General features: G+C 42.3%; 1 protein-coding gene and 1 long non-coding RNA gene across 3 annotated transcripts in view; both read left to right on the plus strand.

The window, feature by feature from the left end:
- Window positions 1-937: 937 nt before the first annotated feature.
- On the plus strand, window positions 938-3,649 carry LOC111976806 (uncharacterized). Its single transcript, XR_002878966.1, has 5 exons — window positions 938-1,164; window positions 1,376-1,416; window positions 2,610-2,844; window positions 2,981-3,002; window positions 3,135-3,649. It is a non-coding gene; the product is annotated as an uncharacterized lncRNA (long non-coding RNA).
- A 110-nt stretch (window positions 3,650-3,759) lies between these two features.
- Window positions 3,760-23,912, plus strand: part of LOC111976805 (beta-catenin-like protein 1) — a 37,814-nt gene continuing 17,661 nt past the window's right edge. For both annotated transcript variants that reach the window (XM_024005947.2, XM_024005948.2), the window contains exons 1-11: window positions 3,760-3,904; window positions 5,732-5,908; window positions 9,120-9,226; window positions 12,474-12,613; window positions 12,810-12,907; window positions 13,828-13,921; window positions 14,496-14,587; window positions 14,783-14,855; window positions 15,307-15,365; window positions 17,033-17,181; window positions 19,681-19,862. In XM_024005947.2, coding sequence (XP_023861715.1) covers window positions 3,875-3,904; window positions 5,732-5,908; window positions 9,120-9,226; window positions 12,474-12,613; window positions 12,810-12,907; window positions 13,828-13,921; window positions 14,496-14,587; window positions 14,783-14,855; window positions 15,307-15,365; window positions 17,033-17,181; window positions 19,681-19,862 — 1,201 coding nt within the window. In that variant the 5' untranslated portion in view covers window positions 3,760-3,874. The remainder of the gene's footprint in view (window positions 3,905-5,731; window positions 5,909-9,119; window positions 9,227-12,473; window positions 12,614-12,809; window positions 12,908-13,827; window positions 13,922-14,495; window positions 14,588-14,782; window positions 14,856-15,306; window positions 15,366-17,032; window positions 17,182-19,680; window positions 19,863-23,912) is intronic.

Raw genomic sequence — 23,912 nt, forward strand, 5'->3', positions numbered from 1 at the left:
GGGCGGCCCTCTCTTGGCAGGTTTGTTGTGGTGCCATATTCTTTCCATTTTTTAATAATGGATTTAATGGTGCTCTGTGGGATGTTCAAAGTGTCTGATATTTTTTTTATAAGCCAACCCTGATCTGTACTTCTCCACAACTTTGTCCCTGACCTGTTTGGCGAGCTCCTTGGTCATCATGGTGCCACTTGCTTGGTGGTGCCACTTGCTTGGTGGTGTTGCAGACTCTGGGGCCTTTCAGAACAGGTGTATATATACTGAGATCATGTGAGAGATCATGTGACACAGATTGCACACAGGTGGACTTTATTTAACAAATTATGTAACTTCTGAAGGTAATTGGTTGCACCAGATCCTATTTAGAGGCTTCATAGCAAAGGGGGTGAATACATATGTACTCACCACTTAAAATAAATATATATTTAGAATTTTTTTAAACAAGTATTTTTTTTATTTCACTTCACCAATTTGGACTATTTTGTGTCTATCCATTACATGAAATCCAAATAAAAATCAATTTAAATTACAGGTTGTAATGCAACAAAATAGAAGAAACGCCAAGGCAGGTGAACAAGGCAGAATACATTTTTCGTGAGGGAAAAATCAAGTCTGAAATTTTAATGTGGAAATTACTAATTTCAGAAGCCTTTTTAAACCTCAAATGCATTGCAGGAAAGTTATCAAATTAAGATCCTACACCTGTATAGGCCCACATTTATTATATTAAAAAATATATATATTTATTTAACTAGGTACAACACTTATGAACACCAATTGTTTTGGGGAGGGAAACATGTGTGTGGTGGAAATATCTCAGAAGGAATTATGCAATTCATTTTATTGCACCATCTGACTCATGGGCCAAACAATGCTTTGTATTTCACAAAGTCAGGCCACCATATCCCCCTGATGTTAAATAATGAAGTCACAGTGTGGAGCCCGGCACACTCAGCGTAGCTGCGATGCAATCACTGGCGACCTCTGCAGATTAGCGTAATCAGCTCTCACAGCTTGTGTGAAATTATATTGCTCCGAATGAAAGGAAACGGATGGAATTCAATGGAAAGGATCCAGCGGCACAGCCCAAATACATTGGGGGGAAGAGATGTCATTAACACAGTGAGCAGACACTGTGTGAAAAGCCCAGCATCTTCAGGGATCATGGTACAAGTTAATTTAATTATGCTGAACAGGGGAGATTCATGGTGGCTTTGGGGTTCAGCAGGAGGAAACAAGAGCTGATTGATTTAAAGATTTTTAAAAACTTTTTGGCAAATGGTCCTTGAAAGTCATTGCTCACATGATGACTGCACTGCAGCTGGACAGAAATGAGGAAACCTGTCATCTGTGACATCTTCTGTTTTATGTTTTACAGTACCTGCCTTTCACTGACTCCTCAGGCATGCATCCCTAATGGTACTGACAAGGTCTTTTTTTTTTTACCTTAAACTTACATATTCCTATATAATATTTGCAGTGGTGGCTGGTGGCACATTAAATGGGGAGGACAGGCAAATATTGTCTGTAACAGAATTAATGGAATGGTCTCAAACACATCAAACACCTGGTTTCCATGTGTTTGATACCATTCCATTCACTTCATTCCATTCATTTTTATGAAATGTCCTCCCTTCACCAGCCTCCTCTACTAGTACTTGTATTCACATCCAATGTACGTCATGTCTTTGTTGTATAGAGGAGCTGAATATTAACACATTTTGAGGCAGACATCACGTTCTGACAAGGCTTTCCTTCTGTCAGGGGATCCCCTTGCAGATGGTTGTTGATTAACATTGTTGTCAAGGCCACTATTAGGAATATGCTCCTGCATGTTGATTTGAATGCCATAAGGACAAAGTAGAGGAAACTGTAACCAGTAACCACATCTTATGTTGATTAAAGAAAGACTCAGAGATATGACGTAGATGCAGAAAGTAAACCGCATAGTGGTCAATTTCCATATCAATTAAGAGCATTGAAACACGAGGTTCAACTTCTCCTCTGTTTTGTCCTGTGGCTCCCACGCTGTAAAAGTGTGAAGCGAACTCATGCACATGCACAGATGTGTGACTGTGCGAGAGTGAAGCCTTGCGTCTCGCTCATCTCAATATCTGCAGTGCTGCTTGTGGAAATTTCATTTACACTGAGTGTACCTTTAATATAATAAAGCTCAGTTATAGGCTTTCCTATACGCTTTCCTTGACCATCTTTGTGTTAAGGAACAGGTTAACGTCTTTAAAACAATAGTTGATGTTATATCTGTGTATTAAAGATTAAACAAGGTTTTGACTGCAGTTAATCCAGTTTTAAGTCTGGAGGAGGATAGAGAGTTTTTAATAGCACCACAGCTGGCCTTGTTTTATTGCTTTAGGAGGGAGGTAATAGAAAAACTACAACAACCAGAGGGCCATAAAAATCGTTGGTAATTAAGTCTCTGGGTAATTATTTTCAGCCAAACATTAATTTTACAGGTTTAATAGATGTTCCAATGGTTTCCAGGGCCAAGTGCCTTGGGCCTGGTTTGTAATGCAGTACCATTAATCATGGGTTCTTTCTCCAACTTTAAGTCTTCATAATAACAGTAACAATGTTCTCTTATGTCTTCGCAGGAAAGTTTCAACCAAGCAAAACACCCAGACAGGACAAAGTAATATAGCCATGGAGAACATTAAAATAACAATTGTGGACTCCTTGAAATGGAAAAAGCCTACATTAAATTTAGCGTTACCACACACTGCTCATCATTCATGGCTGCCAAGGTTATGAGAGATGCCACCTCCAGCAGCGTTTCTTGGAGCCCTTATGGTATATTTTCCATCTCAAACACAGCATGTGTAGTGTGAGGTAAGACAGATTTTAATTACCTACATAGCAGGGGGTTTTGGAGACACTGCTGACCGTTGACCATAGCCACTCACACTTTTCTCCTTCTTTGTTTATCAACACCTGTTTATCAACACTCTGCTTGGCTTTTATACAGTAGGGTCATCTTCACTGGATTGGTAAGAACAACCATATTTTCCATCAATTGTAACAGCGTCATGAAGTGTGAGTATTTTGCCTTGGCAAAGTGCTTGTGTTTTCTAACTTAGAATTTTACTGCCCGTCTCCTCTCTTTTCCCTTGTGTTGCTAGCATCGCAAGCTTGACTGGTTTACAATGGCCTCCTGTTTGGATATTGTTGCTATTGCACTACTGTCACAGATCGCTGGTCACAGTGAAGGGTGACAACATGGAGGCCCCTGCCAGACAACACTCATAAATCCCGAATGATGCAGATTGAAAAAGTGGTTTTCTGCTTGTCTCACATGCAGCCTTGCGCTGAATCTTTATTTCTCTTTTTCTTTTTACAGACACTCTGTTAGAGGACTTTCAATGCTGTGTAGAGTGTGTACGTGTATTTGTGTGTGACTGTGTGTGTGCGTGTGTTGCATCATGCCATAGTTGCTCTGTAATTATTTTTAAATTAATAACAGTATTATGATTATGTAATTAAAATGCTGCAAACTGCAGATATGGTTCAGGAAACAAATCCTGAAAATAAAATAAAGTCCTGTAAAAGTTACCACCTGCATAATTATCGTATAACAATAAATGTAAATTCAATGTCATTCTATAGTATCTGTGCAACTTGTAAAGTAAACAGGAAAACGTGTTGCCTCTTAATTTACGGGGACCTACAAGCTAAGGCCCTTAGAATGTCAAGTCCCCATCACAGTTCCCCAAAGCAAGCCTCCTCTTCAGAATATCACGACGACGCAGTGCTTTACGGTAACATTTGCTGTTTTAAGTTTGTAGCTGGACATTGCGAGGCTGACATAGCCACAATTCATTGTTGATAACTGTAACGTTTTCCCGAAACTTAACATTTCGTCATGGACGTAGGCGAGCTACTGAATTATCAGGTAATTAGCTGGTTAGACATATCCCAGCTAGCTAACTTACCGGTAACGTTAGTTAGCTAGCAAAATAAGGGTTCTGTAAACAGCGTCTTTGACTCTAGCCCTAACTGTTATCTTCTGGCTAAAATGATTGGTAATTAGCGAATAAACTAAGTTCGCTTAGCTAGTTAATGTTGTGACAAATTTAAAGAGTTGGCTATCTGATGTCAATTTAGCCTAACTAAAGTTAGCACGTAAAGGTAACAAGTTACTGTAGCTAACTAACTTACAGTATCTAGCTAAGCTAGCTACCTTGTGATACAAACGCTTGCCTACTTCAGCTGAAGATATTTGCTCTTTTTTCTATCTGTGGCTCAGCCTTGTTAGCTAAAGTAATGTTGCTTTCGTGGAATGTAATTTCTTGAGCACACTACATGGCCAACAGTATGTGGACACCTGTTCGTCGAACATCCCATTTCAAAATAATGGGCATTAATATGGTTGGTCACCCCTTTCCTGCTATAACATCCTCCACTCTTCTGGGAAGGCTTGCCACTAGATGTTGGAACATTGGTGCAGAAACTTGCTTCCATTCAGCCACAAGATCATTAGAGAGGTCGGGCACTGATGTTGGGCGATTAGGCCTGGTTTGCAGTCAGCTTTCCAATTCATCCCAAAGGTGTTGTATAGGGTTGAGGTCAGGGCTCTGCGCATGCCAGTCAAGTTCTTCCACACTGATCTCAACAATCCAATTATGTATGTACCTCGATTTGTGCACGGGGGCATTGTCATGCTGAAACAGGAAAGGGCATTCCCCAAACTGTTGCCAGAAAGTTGGAAGCACAGAATCGTCTAGAATGTCATTGCGTGCCGTAGCGTTAAGATTTCCCTTCACTGGAACTAAGGGGCATGAATTATGAACAAGCAGCCCCAGACCATTATTCCTCCTCCACCAAAACTTTACAGTTGGCACTATACATTGGGGCAGGTACAGTGGCTTGTGAAAGTATTCACCCCCTTGGTATTTTTTTTTCCATTTCAATTTGGACTATTTTGTGTCTGTCCATTACATGAAATCCAAATAAAAATCCATTTAAATTACAGGTTGTAATGCAACAAAATAGAAAAACCGCCACGGGGGTGAATACTTTTGCAAGGCACTGTAGCGTTCTCCTGGCATCCGCCAAACCCAGATACGTCCGTCGGACTGCCAGATTGTGAAGCGCGATTCATCACTCCAGAAAACTCGTTTCCAGAGTCCAATGGCGGTGAGCTTTAAACAACTCCTGCTGCCGCTTGGCATTGCACGTGGTGATCTTAGGCTTGTGTGCAGCTGATCGGCCACGGAAACACATTTCGTGACGCTCCCGACATACAGTTCTTGTGCTGACGTTGCTTCCAGGGGCAGTTTGGAACTCGGTAGTGAGTGTTGCAACCGAGGACAGATGATTTTTACGTGCTTTAGAATTCGGCAGTTCTGTTCTGTGAGCTTGTGTGGCTGACCACTTCTCGGCAGAGCCGTTGTTTGAAAGGTGGCATCCAATGATGGTACCACATTGAAAGTCACTGAGCTCTTCAGTAAGGCCAATGTTCTTCTATGGAGATTGCATGGCTGTGTGCTCAATTTTATACACCTGTCAGCAATGGGTGTGGAATACACACATTTGAATTTGTCCACATACTTTTGGCCATAGTGTGTATCAGAAAATCAAGTGCTGTTGCATGTAAAGATGAATGCATTTGCTACATTATTAACTGTTTGCTTGGATACATTGCAAAGCCTTATGACTTGACATCCCTGTTTTGATGTACCTGCTCAACATGGTGTTGATGGTGTGATCTTCATTGTAGCCTGACAGGGGGGCAAAGCGTCTGCGGGATGATGATGATGATGACCCCAGAAGCAAGAAGGTTGGCAGAGAACTGGCCAGACGCCTGGAGAGAGATGACGGTGAGGACCCGAGTGGTGACAGGAAGAAGATACTGGAGAAACTCATGGATGATGATGAGGATGCAGACGACCAAGAGGTGGGCACAGTTTTACTGACATAAAATCAATCAAATCAAATTGTTTTAGTCATATGCGCCGAATACAACAGGTGTAGACCTTACAGTGAAATGCTTACTTACAAGCCCTTAACCAACAATGCAGTTAAAAAAATAAGAATAAGAAATAAGAGGAACAAGTAATTAAAGAGCAGCAGTAAAATAATAGCGAGAATATATACAGGGGGTACCGGTAATGAGTCAATGTGCGGGGGCACCAGTTAGTGGAGGTAATTGAGGTAATATGTACATGTAGGTAGAGTTATTAAAGTGACTATGCATAGATAATAACAGAGTAACAATGGTGTAAAAGAGGGGGCAGCAATGCAAATAGTCTGGGTAGCCACTTGATTAGATGTTCAGGAGTCTTATGGCTTGGGGGTAGACGCTGTTTAGAAGCCTCTTGGACCTAGACTTGGCGCTCTGGTACCGCTTGCATGCGGTAGCAGAGAGAACAGTCTATGACTAGGGTGGATGGAGTCTTTGATAATTTTTAGGGCCTTCCTCTGACACCGCCTGGTATAGAGGTCCTGGATGGCAGGAAGCTTGGCCCCAGTGATGTACTGGGCCGTTGGCACTACCCTCTGTAGTGCCATGCGGTCGGAGGCTGAGCAGTTGCCATACCAGGCAGTGATGCAACCAGTCAGGATGCTCTCGATGGTGCAGCTGTAGAACCTTTTGAGGATCTGAGGATCAATGCCAAATCTTTTCAGTCTCCTGAGGGGGAATAGGTTTTGTCGTGCCCACGTCACGACTGTCTTGGTGTGCTTGGACCATGTTAGTTTGTTGGTGATGTGGACACCAAGGAACTTGAAGCTCTCAACCTGCTCCACTGCAGACCTGTTGATGAGAATGGGGGCGTGCTCGGGCTTCCTTTTCCTGTAGTCCACAATCATCTCCTTTGTCTTGATCACGTTGAGGGAGAGGTTGTTATCCTGTCACCACACGGCCAGATCTCTGACCACCTCCCTATAGGCTGTCTTGTTGGTGATCAGGCCGAGCACTGTTGTGTCATCGGCAAACTTAATGATGGTGTTGAAGTTGTGCCTGGCCGTGCAGTCATGAGTGAACAGGGAGTACAGGACGGGACTAAGCACACACCCCTGAAGGGCCCCTGTGTTGAGGATCAGCGTGGCGGATGTGTTGTTACCTACCCTTACCACCTGGGGGGCGGCCCGTCAGGAAGTCCAGGATCCAGTTGCAGAGTGATGAGCTTTGAGGGCACTATGGTGTTGAACGCTGAGCTGTAGTCAATGAATGGCATTCTCACATAGGGCATTTGCAAATTGGAGTCCGTTTAGTGTTTCTGGGATAATGGTGTTGTGAGCCATGACCAGCCTTTCAAAGCACTTCATGGCTACAGATGTAAGTGCTATGGGTCGGTAGTCGTTTAGGCAGGTTACCTTAGTATTCTTGGGCACAGGGACTATGGTAGTCTGCTTAAAACATGTTGGCATTACAGACTCGGACAGGGAGAGGTTGAAAATGTCAGTGAAGACACTTGCTAGTTGTTCAGCGCATGCTTGCAGTACACATCCTGGAAATCCGTCTGGCCTTGTGAATGTTGAGCCTGTTTAAAGGTCTTACTCACATCGGCTTCGGAGAGCGTGATCACACAGTCTCCCGGAACAGCTGGTGCTCTCATGCATGTTTCAGTGTAATTTGCCTCGAAGCGATCGTAGAAGTAGTTTAGCCTGTCTGGTATGCGTGTCACTGGGCAGCTCTCGCCTGTGCTTCCCTTTGTAGTCTGTAATGGCTTGCAAGCCCTGCCACATCTGACGAGCGTCGTAGTCAGTGTAGTACGATTTGATCTTGGTCCTGTATTGACGCTTTGCCTGTTTGATGGTTCGTTGGAGGGCATAGTGGGATTTCTTATAAGCTTCCGGGTTAGTCCTGCACCTTGAAAGCGGCAGCTCTAGCTTTTAGCTCAGTGTGGATGTTGTCTGTAATCCATTGCTTCTGGTTGGGTATGTACGTAGTCACTGTGGGGACGACGTCATCGATGCACTTATTGATGAAGCCAATGACTGATGTGGTGTACTCCTCAATGCCATCGGAGGAATCCCGGAACATATTCCAGTCTGTGCTTGCAAAACGGTCCTGTAGCTTAGCATCTGCTTCATCTGACCACTTTTATTGGTCAAGTCACTGGTGCTTCCTGCTTTCATTTTTGCTTGTAAACAGGAATCGGGAGGATATAATTATGGTCAGATTTGCCAAATGGATAAAGGTGGTGGAGTTTTTTTCCCTCTGGTTGCACTTTTAACATGCTGATAGAAATTTGATAAAACGGATTTCAGTTTCCCTGCATTAAAGTTCCCGGCCACTAGGAGCGCCGCCTCTGGATGAGAGTTTTCATGTTTGCTTATGGCGGAATACAGCTCATTCAGTGCGGTCTTGTTGCCAGCATCCGTCTGTGGTGGTAAATAGACAGCTACAAAAAATACAGATGGTGTGGTCTACAGCTTATCATGAGATACTCTACCTCAGGGGAGCAAAACCTTGAGACTTCCTTAGATATTGTGCACCAGCTGTTGTTTACACATTTACATAGGATGCCACCCCTTGTCTTACCAGACGCCACTGTTCTATCCTGCCGATAGAGCGTATAACCAGCTAGCTGTATGTTGATAATGTTGTCGTTCAGCCACGACTCCGTGACGCGTAAGATATTCGTTTTTAATGTCCCGTTGTTAGTTTAATCTTCCTCGTAGGTCGTCGATTTTATTTTCCAATGATTGCACATTAGCTAGTAGAACGGAAGGCAGTGGGTGTTTATTCAATCGCCTACGAATTCTCAGAAGTCAGGCCCACCTCCGCCCTCTTTTTCTCCGTCTTCTCTTCACGCAAATGACGGGGATTTGGGCCTGTTCCCGGTAAAGCAGTATGTCCTTCACTTCGGACTCGTTAAAGGAAAAAAAAGCTTCTGCCAGTTCGTGATGAGTAATCGTTGTTCTGATGTCCAGAAGTTATTTTCGGTCGTAAGAGACGGTAGCAGCAACATTATGTACAAAATAAGTAAAAACAATAAGTTACAAACAACGCAAAAAAACGAACAGAAAATCAGTTGATTAGGAGCACTTAAAGCGTCAGCCGTCTTCTCTCATGCGGCGTTAAATGTGCTGATCTTGTTCCTAAAATACTTTTTTGTTGTCTTGGTTACACTTTTCACAAAAGGGCACTCTGTTTTCAGGGTGAACCAGTGGATGAGAGTTCGGTGAAGAAAATGATCCTGACCTTTGAAAAAAGGTCCTACAAAAACCAGGAGCTGAGGATAAAGTTCCCAGACACCCCGGGGAGGTGAGTTAATGAGGGACATTTATACATAAGGCTGTGACGGTCATGGAACTTTGGATGACTTTATATTTGAGGTTCTTCAAAGTAGTCACCCTTTGTCTTGATGCCAGCTTTGCACACTCTTGGCATTCTCTCAACCAGCTTCATGAGGTAGTGACCTGGAATGCATTTCAATTAACAGGTGTGCCTTGTTAAAAGTAAATTTGATTTTCTTTCCTTAATGTGTTTGAGCCAATCAGTAGTGTTGTGACAAGGTAGGAAGAAGATAGCCATATTTGGACAAATAACAAGTCCATATTATGGCAAGAACAGCTCAAATAAGCAAAGTGAAATGACTTTAAGTTTCTTCATGGGCAGTTGCAAAAACCATCAAGCGCTATGATGAAACTGGTTCTCATGAGGACCGCCACAGGAAAGGAACGCCCAGAGTTACCTCTACTGCAGAGTTCTTTAAGAGTTAACTGCACCACAGATTGCAGACCAAATAAATGCTTCACTGAGTTCAAGTAACAGACACATCTCAACATCAACTGTTCAGAGGAGACTGTTTGAATCAGGCCTTCATGGTCGAATTGCTGCAAAGAAACCACTACTAAAGAACACCAATAAGAAGAGACTTGCTTGGGCTATGAAACACGAGCAATGGAGATTAGACAGGTGGAAATATGTCCTTTCGTCTGATGACTCCAAATGTTCTTTTTTATTTTGGGGTTCCAACCGCCATTTCTTTGTGAGACGCAGAGTAGGTGAACGGATGATCTCTGCATGTGTGGATCCCACCGTGAAGCATGGAGGATGTGTGGGGGTGCTTTGCTGTTGACCCTGTCTGTGATTTATTTAGAATTCTAGGCACACTTAACCAGCATGATTATCACAGCATTCTGCAGCGATACGCCGTCCCATCTGGTTTGGGCTTAGTGGTACTATCACTTGTTTTTCAACAGGGCAATGACCCAACACACCTCCATAGTAGAGAGAGTGATTTATTTCAGCTTTATTTTCTTTCATCACATTCCCAGTGAGTCAGAAGTTTGCATACACTCAATTAGTATTTGGTAGCATTGCCTTCAAATTGTTTAACTTGGGTCAAACATTTCGGGTAGCCATCCACAAGCTCCCCACAATAAATTGGCTGAATTTTGGCCCGTGCCTCCTGACAGAGCTGGTGTAACGGAGTTAGGTTTGTAGGCCTCCTTGCTCGCACACGCTTTTTCAGTTCTGCCCACACATTTTCTATAGGATTGAGGTCAGGGCTTTGTGATGGCCACTCCAATACCTTGACTTTGTTGTCCTTAAGCCATTTTGCCACAACTTGGAAGTATGCTTGGGGTCATTGTCCATTTGGAAGACCCATTTGCGACCAAGCTTTAACTTCCTGACTGATGTCTTGAGATGTTGCTTCAATATATCCACATAATTTTCCTCCCTCATGATGCCATCTATTTTGTGAAGTGCACCAGTCCCTCTAGCAGCAAAGCACCTCCACAACATGATGCTAACATGATGCTGCCACAACCGTGCTTCACGGTTGGGATGGTGTTCTTCGGCTTGCAAGCATCCCCCTTTTTCCTCAATGTAACAATGGTCATTATGGCCAAACAGTTCTATTTTTGTTTCATCAGACCAGAGGACATTTGCACATCTTTGCAATTGTACATCTTTGTGCAATTGCAAACCGTAGTCTGGCTTTTTTTATGGCGGTTTTGGAGAAGTGGCTTCCTTGCTGAGCGGCCTTTCAGGTTATGTCGATATAGGACTCGTTTTACTGTGGATATAGTAACTTTTGTGCCTGTTTCCTCCAGCATCTTCACAAGGTCCTTTGCTGCTGTTCTGGGATTGATTTGCACTTTTCGCACCAAAGTACGTTCATCTCTAGGAGACAGAACAAGTTTCCTTCTTGAGCGGTATGACGGCTGCGTGGTTCCATGGTGTATATACTTGGATACTGTTGTTTGTGCAGTTGAACGTGGTACCTTCAGGCGTTTGGAAATTGCTCCCAAGGAAGAACAAGACTTGTGTAGGTCTACAAAAAAAATTCTGAGGTCTTGGCTGATTTCTTTAGATTTTCCCAAGATGTCAAGCAAAGAGCCACTGAGTTTGAAGGTAGTCCTTGAAACACATCCAACAGGAAATTTGTGGAGTGTTTGAAAAACGAGTTGTGTATGTTGTGTGTAAAGTGTATGTAAACTTCCGACTTCAGCTGTGTGTGTATGTGTATATATATTATTTATTTATTTTAAGAGGTACATTTTCTCCTCCACTCCTGACTGCATGGGCTGTAGGCTAGATTGACGATAACAGGTTAGGATTCCATGTGTAAACTTTTTGAATATTAACAGGTTTATGTGATGTGCCGTTGCGAAATACCAGCGCCGTTGTTGACTAGAATAGCTGGTCCCGTTGCTGCAAGGAGTTGTGGGATATTAGAATCCTCTTGTCTTAACCTTTGTTCGTAAATTTGCTTTGGCTATCTACTCCGATTTCAGAGCTCTCTCGTTTGTGTGACAGAGTGCAGAATAACTGATGAATTGACGAACCCTCAACACCCATTGAATTTGACAGGTATCAGTAAACATCAGACAAAAAAACGAAAATAAATTGTTGCTAGCAGCACAGTTACAATACCCAACGCTCTAGATAACAGGACAACAGTCCAACCAGCTCTACTAGGGCGAGTAAAATAGTCAGTGAGGTGTTCTCTCATTTGTGTCTGGCAGTAGCTAGCAAGCTAGCCAACTTTAGCCAGTTAACTTGGGTGCTTGACTGCCGTTAGGTTATAATGCTTACATACTTTTCCCCCTAGACCAGAGCGTCCAGTGTGCACTCTGAACAATCCAAGAGCGTAAACACTGAATTTACACACAGATAATCTGACAACGCTCTGAATATAAGAACCCCCAGAGTGCACTCACACTCCAGAGTGAATTTACAAACACACCCTTAGTCATCTTCAACCTAGACTGCAGGGAGGGGGGCGTTGCTTAGGCACCGAAGACTCTTTTGTTAAAACAGTTATGACGGTTATTTTATTTTCATGGCGGTCTTCATCCATAACCGTCGGTTTCACGTTTATACGGTAATCGTGCCAGCCCTAGTTATACCTGAAGTATTCATGCTTTTGTCTTATAAAGGTATAATTCTATTTTAAGGGTAAATTGATCTGCTCCAGTCTTTAATTACATGACATTGCATTCAACAAGTCTGGACTTATTTTCCATTTCTGACATACTTTATTTATGCCTCTGCTCAGGTTCATGGAAACAGAGCTGGATCTGAATGACATCATCCAGGAGATGCATGTCATCGCCACCATGCCTGATCTCTACCACCTCTTGGTGGAGCTCAATGCTGTCCATTCCCTGCTGGGCTTACTCAGCCACGAGAACACAGATATCCTTTCCTTCAAAGATTGCTTACTGGGCATCATTCACTGTTAAATTCAGTTAATTTACCTGCACTTGTTAAACCATTGACTAATGCTATTCTATGCATTTTACCTTGAATAAGGCTACTAATTATTCAAAACTGAACCTAGAAAAAATCAAACATATTACTACCCACTGTAAAAATCCTTAGCCTCTCCTACATATCGCCATTGCAGTGGTTGATTTGTTACAAGAGCTGACGGACATCGACACACTTCATGAAAGTGAGGAGGGCGCGGAAGTACTCATAGACTCTTTGGTGAGTCCATTTTGTTTGTATACAATCAAGTCATGGCTAGCTGCCATTTTGTGTTATTTCTCATCCCCCCTACAACCATATTGATGCTGATGATAAACTCAAAAGATTAAAAGCAGATTCAATCCCAGCTAATGTCCATTGCCTTAGTGAAATGGTCTGTCTTAAGTCGTCCGCGTGCTTCCCATCCGAAACAGCTTGTGCATATATTATGACGACATTTTGTGACGTTTATGTTAGTTCTGGTCTTCTGCAAGGTTTTTTTGGGCTGTTCGTTCCAAAGAAAAATCTTGAGGCGAACTTCAGAGCTGAAGTTTACGCCCCTTCGTCGGTCATTGGTCAACGGTAGGGATCCTTCAATAAAGTGTTTGTTGTCATTCAACGATAGATTACTCGTTTTCATGCATATTCTTTCACTTGAGAAATATTGCACCGAACATCTTAGATGTAAAATTGCGCGACTAAGATCTCTGCAAAAACTGCAAAATGAATGACCGATTTCTTGAGTTGTCTTAGATTAATTCTGACTATTTTGAGGAGTGTATACTGGCTACGGCGTCTCAAGATGGACAAACATTACTTTTGCCTGGTCTTTTCTGGTATTTCAAGCTAAGGTCTTTTATGGGAGTATGCGCGCACACTCGTTCGTTTCCAAACGAAGCATGCGGAAGCCTTAGCCCTCCCTTTGCACTCACTTTGACAGCAGCACAGGTATTGGCGGTTTTCTGGAAAAGGTTGAGTACCCCATCATAATGTCGGCTGACATTTAGAAAGACCATGGAGGCAAAGGTCAAATCACTCTGGTCTTATATGACTTATAAGTTAACAACGGAAATTAGGCCTGAGCCTTTATTGTTGTCACTCAACCACACAGTATTCCATAATGCTGTGATGAAACAGCCTGTCTTCTTCTCTAACTGTAGTTGGAGGGACAGGTTGTGGCCCTTCTGGTGCAGAACATGGAGAGGCTGGATGAGCAGGTGAAGGAGGAGGCAGATGGAGTCTACAACACGTTAGGTAAGACCCACTGCAGAATGATTGGACAAAATATGGGGATTATTAAAATGTTTGTAAATGCTGGCGTGGAGCAGTTTTAGCCCATAGTCTGAAAATCTGTTTGTCATAACATGTCCTAACGGTTTGTGAATCAGTGAGATGCCCTCCATTCTATTCACATAGAAGAAACACGTTCCGATTATTTAATCATTACATTTGGGCTCAGTGCGCCTAGTGTTTTGATGGCGTCTTATCAAGGCAGCTCTCCAGGCTTGAATAAGCCTTTTGTCTGCTTCGTGGTTGGGGCTCAGAGGCTCATGTCCTCCAGGATGGTGTCTGCTCAGCTGGAATTAGTGATAAAGGCTTCCCTCTTCTTCAGCAGGCCTATATTGCTCCTTCTCCTTGTCCTTCTGTCGTCTCTCTCTCCTCTGGGATTTTGCCGACCTTCTCCTGGCTGATTGAGATATAAGGTGTCTCAGACGGCTTTATAATGCAAGTATTAGCAAAGGAATCTGAGACCTCTATACTTCTCAGCGAGGTGCTGTCATAATCTGAAAGTCATTCGCCTCTCTTCTCTCCCATCACTCTCCATCAGCCATCATTGAGAACATGGCAGAGTTCAGGCCTGGCCTGTGCACAGAAGCAGCTCAGCAAGGACTCATGCAGTGGTTGCTAAAGAGAATAAAGGTGAGGATATGACTGAAAATGACACAATCCATGGCTTATTGATGCTTTATGTAGAGGTTTTTGCAGGCTGGTTGGATGTGTCTCATTGAAAATGTCTGTTCTGGACCAGTACCTACAGTACAGCATATAGGCTTTCAATTGCTCATGCTGTCACTGATTTTGGCATTCATCACCCCCACCCTTTCTCTCTTTCAGGCAAAGATTCCATTCGATGCTAACAAGCTGTACTGCAGTGAAATCTTGGCTATCTTGCTTCAAAACAATGACAGTAAATTTACAGCCCTTTCTCCTCTACTTGCTGTACAAAGTGATGAAAACTGCTCTAGTCGAATGTGTTATTGTCGAATAAACATAGCCACAGAGGTGTTTGGTGTGCTTACTCTGTCTGTGGACCAAAATAGTAGAGTAACATGACTGGTTAAAGTACACTTTTGTTCGTTTCTGAGTGGCTAGGTCCAGAAGGCCTTCTAGTGCTGCTGGATGACAGTCAGGGACTATGTCCAGAACAATAATGCACTGGGCCACATTGATATTCTGTCCTATCTAATTTTCTTCTTGGTCTCCCCCTCTGAGTTTAGTTGCCTAGGTTGGTTGTGCTGCCTCGATCGATTCAGTCTCCCACCGTCCCGCTCTAACTATGTTTGTCAATGTTTATGTCCACAATATTTTAAGTTTCTCTCTCTCTCACGCTCTCTCTACACCTACCTACCTACCTCCAGGCACCAGGGAGCTCTTGGGGGAGCTGGATGGGATTGACGTTTTACTGCAGCAGCTCTCTGTAAGACTCCTAGGGATTTGACCAACCTGTCTGTTCACATTTTCTACTGCTCCTGCTCCTTCTCTCTCTCTGATTCATCATGGTCTCTCTCTCACACACACCTTACATCACACTGTTGAAGTTTCAGCAGCTCATAAGAACTGTGTTCTTTACAGTAGTGATCTATCCATACCCACTTCATGAACACAACCTCAGTTAGATTAGCCTTATGTGCAGGATTCTTTTGGCTAAGTATTATAATATTTGATATATTCAAGGTCTCCAGTATAATTCTGTCTAATGCAAATGAATAACATTTTGAAGTGTAACTTGATGCTAGACAGATTTTCTGCTTTGCTTCGTAAGTCTCTCCACTTTGTTGGTGATGCCGGTTGCAAGGTTTCAGTGTGTCCTTAGTTCCGAGGGCACTGCACCCAAAATGTATTTGGTTGAATACTGTTCTATCTTTGTGAGTTTTATCATACACAACCAAAAATGAATTACAGTTACACTGTTTAAAGTCTGCCAATGAGCCAAACCAGTACATAATTTATTGCATTTATACTGAATTTACCAGCATCACAGTTCAAAGTAATTTCTGGCCATGTCAGTTCCCTGGTGATAGACAAGGTTGGGGAGTAATGGATTACATGTAATCCGTTACCAGCATAGATATTGTAATAAAATTACAGATACTTTTGAAAACTAGATGATTACTTTCAAATTCAGAAAGGATGTTTGATATATTGTAGTGATTTTGATTTTTTTTTTAATCAACTTTCTGTTTGCTTAATGACATTCAAATCAGAGTTCCTCCCTTCTAAACTCCTCTGTGGTATTGTGCTCCATACAGTCAAAGACAAGTTAAATTTAAGAAGACCACGAGTGGGGCTTTTGTTGCTCAATAAAATTTGTGCTGATTCAAAAAAATATTCTATAAGCCTAACGGACATATGCTCAAACTCACACACTTTTGATTGACTTAAACAGCTGCAAATTATCACGATATCAAAGTGTCACCAACAAAAGCGTAAACAATAGGGCTATAGCAAATGCAGCATATGTCATTCATTTCTCACATGCAAAAGGGACTTTTCGGTAGTGCTCAAAGCATGCCATTCCATGAGAGCAGCATTTATTTTTCAACTCAAAACAATGAGCCCAATCCTCCATCACAACAAAATCATAAACAGAGTAGGCTAATAAATCCTTCGTTTTTGGCTAATGCTCTTAATTCCAAGTCCTGTTTTTTAAGATCAAAGGATATTATATTGATTGGCATGACTGTCAGATTTCCAGACTTTGGTTTGTAATGTAAAGAGGGAGCATAATCGTATTATTATTATTATTGTCTGTTGTAGAAAGTAATGGATTAGTACATAACCAACCCATAAAGTAAAATGCAACATCCATTTATGGCCAGCTATGTAAACCCCTAACATCTATTTATCCTACAATAGATGTTGTTCAATTGGTAATTGTAACTTTTGTCTTCTCCTAATGCCTCTTAAGGGGAAGTCATCTAAAATTAACTAAGTAATCAGATTACATTACTCAGTTTGGGTAATCAAAGTGTTACGTTACTGATAAGTGTTGGACAGGGACAGGTAACTAATGACTACCGGATTACATTTAGAAAGTAACCTACCCAACCCTGGTGATGAGCTGTGGGTGTCATTCTACTTCAGGTGTTCAAGCGCCACAACCCAGCCACGGCAGAGGAGCAGGAGATGATGGAGAACCTGTTTGATGCCCTGTGCTCCTGTCTGATGCTGGCTGCCAACCGGGACCGCTTCCTCAGGGGAGAGGGTCTGCAGCTTATGAACCTCATGCTTAGGTAAAGACCTTGATGTTGAACACCTCCACACACACAGCTCCGTTTTGAATATTTCAGTAATTGAATGTCTTAAGCTGTTGGTTGAAACAAACCATCTAAGTACCTCCTCAAAGGAGGTACTTGGCTTGGCTCTAGGCCTTTTTTAAACCCTCCTTTCAATTCACACTGGTCACTGGTGATCTGATATCTAAGTAGGGATTTACAGTGCATTCGGAAAGTATTCAGTTCTCTTCACTTTATCCACATTTTGTTACGTTACAGCCTTATTCTAAAACTGATTAAATAAATGTTTTTCATCAATCTACACACAATACCTCATAATGACAAAGCGAAAACAGGTTTTTAGAAATTATTGCTAATGTATTAAAAATAAATGGCAATATCACATTTACACAAGTATTCAGACCCTTTACTTTGTTGAAAGTAAAGCCATGAGTCTTCTTGGGTATGACGCTACAAGCTTGGTACACCTTTATTTGGGGAGTTTCTCCCATCCTTCTCTGCAGATCCTATCAAGCTCTGTCAGGTTGGATAGGGAGCGTAGCTGCTCAGCTATTTTCAGGTCTCTCCAGAGATGTTCGACTGGGTTCAAGTCTGGGCTCTGGCTGGGCCACTCAATGACATTTAGAGACTTGTCCCGAAGCCACTCCTGCATTGTCTTGGCTGTGTGTTAGGGTCGTTGTCCCGTTAGACTAGGGCGAAGGTTCACCTTCCAAGGTCCTGAGCGCTCTGGAGCAGGTTTTCATCAAGGATCACTCTGTACTTTGCTCTGTTCATCTTTCCCTCGATCCTTACTATTCTTCCTGCCGCTGAAAAACATCCCCACAACATGATGTTGCCACCACCATGCTTCACCGTAGGGATGGTGCCTGGTTTCCTCCAGACGTGACACTTGGCATTCAGGCCAAAGAGTTCAATCTTGATCTGTGCCTCGACACAATCCTGTCTCGGAGCTCCACAGACAATTCCTTCAACCTCATGGCTTGGTTTTTGCTCTGACATGCACAGTCATCTGTGGGACCTTATATAGACAGGTGTGTGCCTTTCTAAATAATGTTCAATCAATTCAATCAATGAAGTTGTAGAAACATCTCAAGGATGGAAACAGGATGTACCTGAGCTCAATTTCCAGTCTCATAGCAAAGGGTCTGAATACTTATGTAAATAAGGTATTTATGTTTATTTTGAATACATTTGCAACAATTTCTAAACTTATTTTCGCTTTGTCATAATTGGGTATTGTGTGTAGATCGATGAGGAAAAACATGTATTTAATCCATTTTAGAATAAGGCTCTAAACGTAACAAAATGTGGTATAAGTGAAGGGGTCTGAATACTTTCCGAATGCACTGTATATACATTGACAGGGTTGAGTGTCTTTTTTCACAAAGCACGTCTCTGACTCTGCTCAGCTGCCAGTCCAGTCAATCAGTCGACACGGCGCTGAAGAACCATGGCATTGACCTTAAAGAGCAATAAATAAACGTTACACGCATTTATGAAACCCTCCATGCCCAAGCTCTAATCATCATGCAGACGCCCGGCAGACAGCCGGATTTACACAAATCGACATCTATACTGAACAAAAGTATAAGCGGAACATGGATTTATGGATTTCACGTGACTGGGAATACAGATGTGCATCTGTTGGTCACAGATACCTTAATAAACATGGGCCTCGTGATTTTTGCTCCTTCAAAACTTGAGACATCTGTGGAATTGTGTGACAAAACTGTACATTTTACAGTGGCGTTGTATGTCCCCAGCACAGGGTGCACCTGTGTAATGATCATGCTGTTTAATAATCTTCTTGATATGCCACACCTGTCAGGTGGATGGATTATCTTGGCAAAGGAGAAATGGTCACTAACAGGGATGTAAAAAAATAAAATAAAAAATGATAAAAATAAAAAAATAAGCTTTTTGTGAGTATGGAACATTTCTGTGATTATTTATTTCAGTTCATGAAACATGGGACCAACACTTTACATGTTGCATTCATATTTTTGTTCAGTATAATTATAGCAATGCAAAACTCACTTTTATATCATCCACAGGAGAAAGCTTTCAGAATGGGTTATCTAGGGAGGAACGTGTAACTCTCTCTTTTCACTTCCCTTGAGATTCACAGAATCATAAGTTCTGCACCTCTACAAAAATAGAGAAAAGTATTGAAGCAGAGGTTAGGCTTTATCAAGGGGTTTGCAATATGAGCTTAGGAACACGGTTGAAGGCATCTTTATAATTGCCTCTGCATTCTTAAAACCATTTAACTTTGTCAAAAAAATGTACTACCTCATAAGCTGCAGAAACGTTGTGTTATGAGGAGTTATCTTTAAAGGACTGCCTATAGATTTAGATAGGGGAGAGGGACTCCATGTTGCTAGGTCACTAAGTCTGTGTGCCTGGCAAAAGACCATCATGAACATGCTGTGAGCTAGCTGTTGTGCCAGAGATAGTTGAGCCTTTCTGAAATGTTTTTTTTTGTACACTTCCCAGGGAAAAGAAAATGTCTCGGACCAGCGCTCTGAAGGTCTTAGACCACGGCATGATTGGCCCAGAGGGTTCTGATAACTGCCACAAGTTTGTGGACATCCTGGGCCTGAGGACCATCTTCCCCCTGTTCATGAAGACCCCTAAAAAGATGAGGAAAGCTGGGACAGTAGACAAAGAACATGAAGGTTTACTAATTTCTCTATACACTCCAAATTTCCATTGGAAACAAGAAATGATTGTTTGTCTGAAGTTACATTACAGTAGATATTTCCTCAGCAAAATCTGCAAAAGCTTACAACTGTCCCACTGAGTACCCAAAACACAATTTGCCATGGCAGGAGATCGAATCAGGGTTGTTTGATGGCTTTTTAGTCTGTCGATTTGTTATCAATATAGCTTTGATTCATTTGTTTGATTTTCTTCTCAGAAACCACACTTGCGTTGTGAAATAAGAAAATGCTTATCAGTGCTTATCAGCCACCCTCCCCTCCCCCTTTTGATGAGGTGGTCAACCAACAGGAAAACATCTCTCTCTCTAATTATATTTCATATGTCCTGACAGCCCACCCAAGGTGAACAAATTGGCTTCCTTTGTCTGTCCCCTTCATGTGGGGGACAGAATTAATTAACCTGAGACCTGCAGAATAGCCTGAGATAACAGGGCCTGCTAAAGCCTATCCCCCTGGTGCTCCCACTGATGAACCTCCCACTAGTCACAGCCAAGCCAGCCAGCCATGAAGTATGGTTACACTGCTGTGTCCCGCTTTTAATGCTTAGAGTAATTGTATGCTGAGGCAGGAGGACATCTAGGTTATAGAACAGTGGACTACCGCTAGTAACGTACCCTTGGACTATAATAACCCTTTTCATATGCCTAGCCATGTTCCTAATGCATAGCATAATTTATTGACTAAGATGTGTCCTTACATCATTTGTGTTTTATATATTATTTTGAGTGACAACCATTTATAAAGTAGTGTAAGCACTATTTGGCACTTTTGCAACATTTTGAGTCGTCGCTTTTTCATAATTTAGCAGTGACATTTTAGAATGCGTATTAAATTGCTATTGTTTTGAGGGCATATGATTTCCACATGACCATAGGATTTGTCATATAGCATGTGACAGTAATTAGACCTAGAGTGGCACCTCCTTTGCTGTAATTGAAAAACGGATGGGAAAATTGGTTCTCAAGAATAACACAATGCAGTCATAGATTAATTAATTATCAGCAGCTACAAATGAGACTAAGTAATTAAGAGGCAAAGCACTCTCCAAACCCCTCTCTCTGTCATACAGAGAGATTGATCCCCATGAAATCGCCTCTGAAAATATACTGAGGCCCAATGGCTGCGAATTGTCAGACATTTGTATACATAAGATACAAATACATCAAGAGAAGATGTTATAAGAAAATATTTCAGATAGCCGATAGCCTACCTTTTTAGATCTGTGTTCATTTCCATGTCCTAATGTTGTACATAGATTGAATGAGATTCTAGATGTACAGACGGTGGCAGACTATATTTAGCAAGCTAATGATGCACACAGTGTGGTAGAACAGAAGTAAACAGCTCATTTACATCCAGCAGCACAGTAGTTTTGACCGCAGCCCTTTTATAGTCTGTTTTGTTTTCCTTGGATGTTGAGCTAATGCCTTGGTGTTTCTTTAATGTCTCTATTATTCCCGTTTTCACGTCATACTGAAATGACAGAAGAATAGGAGCTGTAGTAGATGTGTTTTTAGGAGATCACTTTGTTTTAGGTGATAGGTCTAGTTAACAATTATTGTGATCAGTGCACAATATCACACTGGTTTTAATCTACCAGTAGTCTCAATCCTTTGAATTCAAGCTGGATGATTAGTTGCTGTATTACAGCCCTGTTCAGTCTCCTGTGTTGTCAATGAGGGATTTTGATCATGGGGAACTCATGCATACCTGCATATAAATCTATTTTGAATTGGTTTGAAACTTGGTCAATCCATTTCATTGTTGCTGATACCCAGCAGTGATAGGAGCCATAGTGTAGGCATCACATGGGTGTCGACAATCAAAATACCTTATGAAGTACAGCCCAGCCATGTCAGTGATTTCTTCCCCTGGACTATTCTAGTCAGGTATAGTGGGATCCTCAGACAGTACAGATGAGAGCCTGTACTTTGCAGAGGTGCCTGTGGTCTACTCTTAAGGGTTGATTGCTTTCTTCAGGGCACGGCTGGTTCTGGTTCAATCTCTCCCCAGCGGCAAGCTGTCAGGACCTGTCACCCTTAACCTCTACTGCTCCTCTGAGCTCAATTGCAGCGTGGCCCTCTTTTCTATTTGCATGTTAACTTAAAGCTGAGATCTGCATTAGGTGAAAAATCGCCGCTGGCCGCCCCAGGCACGTTTGTTATTGTTTAAACATATTATTAAACGACAGAGAGGAGCTCCAGCATTAAGGTAACAAAGAAAATGTAGTACATACTCTGCTGTTAAATCGCGAGTGCAGTGAAATCCGACACCCTTGTTGTAATATCAAAAACGGACGTGGCATTATCACCGCTACGGATTCTAACTTTAATGGCTGCTCCAGGTTGACGTGTAGCAGCTTTTCTTTGTAGATTATATTTTCAATAGGTGTTGATCATGGTAATACAGCAATAACATGGACCATTTCTTTGTCAAATTGCGGCACCTTTTTCTGGTTCTCTTGGACTGGAACAGAAAGTCTCTGGTACTTGGAGCTCCTCACCCATGAATCTGATCACCACGCTAGACTGAGACTGTTCACAGCCGACGCTACGCCAGCTCTCCCAGAGATTGGTATTATTTCCTCATTAATGTTTTTCACTTGTCCCCCACTCTGCTGCAGGGGCTGTGATATGGAAAGCATTTAGTGTTCTCTCCTGCTGCTGATTTCTGGAAGATGGGGCACTATGGATTGGCATAGTGGTAGTGGGGTGGCGGTGTAGTCTTTTTTAAGTTGATGAGTTCTACATTCAACGTGCATTTCCTCATTATTCACCAAGGAGGAGAGGAGGCAGTTGGAGCTGGTCAAGCACACTGCTGCATTGAGCAACTTTCTGACACGGAACCCAAACCGGCTGCGCGCGTGCGCCATTGTGCATACATTTATTTTGTCTCCCTACACCAAACGCGATCACGACACGCAGGTTAAAATATCAAAACAAACTCTGACCCAATTACATAGTTTGGGAACAGGTCAAAAAGCATTAAACATTTGTCAATTTAGCTAATTAGCTTACACTTGCCAGCTAATTTGTCTTATTTAGCAAGCTTGCTGTTGCTAGCTAATTTGTCCTGGGATATAAACATTGAGTTATTTTACCTGAAGTGCACAAGGTCCTCTACTCCAACAATTAATCCACACATAAAACGGTCAACCGAATCGTTTCTAGTCATCTCTCCTCCTTCCAGGCTTTTTCATCGTTTAACTTATATGGGGATTGGCATCTAAACTTTCATAGTATTACTTCTATTTTAGCCCCTGGCAACGCAGACTCTTGTTGACGCGTGCGAGCGAGCAGTGTGGGTGCAATAATTGAATAACATAGATTTCAAATGTTATTTTGCAACGCGAGCGCACGAGATGCGAGCGGTGTGGTCAGCCTATGAGAAACCAGCAGCAGTAGCAACCATTGCAGTCTATAGTATGCTATGTCTTGTTGTGATGTGCCTTTTGATAAGGCTAATAGATGTTCTATTCAAACGGGAGGATCTGCATAATTTTTCTAGGTCACGTCTAATGAACAGTTGGCCTTAATGTGGCCTACCTGTATTGAGCGAATGGGGTTAAACCGTTGTTATTATGTGTAATTCTGGAACACAGCGTGCCTGTATTTGATATACCATTGTGTTTTAGTTTAGTTGCATGAGTCCATTAACTAGTGCTGGGCGATTAACTGACATTTGGTGAGTGTGCTCAGTCCCCTCCTGTACTCCCTGTTCACCCACGACTGCATGGCCAGGCACGACTCCAACACCATCATTTAAGTTTGCAGACGACACAACAGTGGTAGGCCTGATCAACAACGAGACAGCCTATAGGGAGGAGGTCAGAGACCTGGCCGGGTGGTGCCAGAATAACAACCTATCCCTCAACGTAACCAAGACTTAGAAGATGATTGTGGACTACAGGAAAAAGTGGACCGAGCACGCCCCCATTCTCATCGACGGGGCTGTAGTGGAGCAGGTTGAGAGCTTCAAGTTCCTTGGTGTCCACATCAACAACAA

The sequence above is a fragment of the Salvelinus sp. IW2-2015 genome, linkage group LG17 (assembly GCF_002910315.2).
Source record: "Salvelinus sp. IW2-2015 linkage group LG17, ASM291031v2, whole genome shotgun sequence".
NCBI lineage: Eukaryota > Metazoa > Chordata > Actinopteri > Salmoniformes > Salmonidae > Salvelinus > Salvelinus sp. IW2-2015.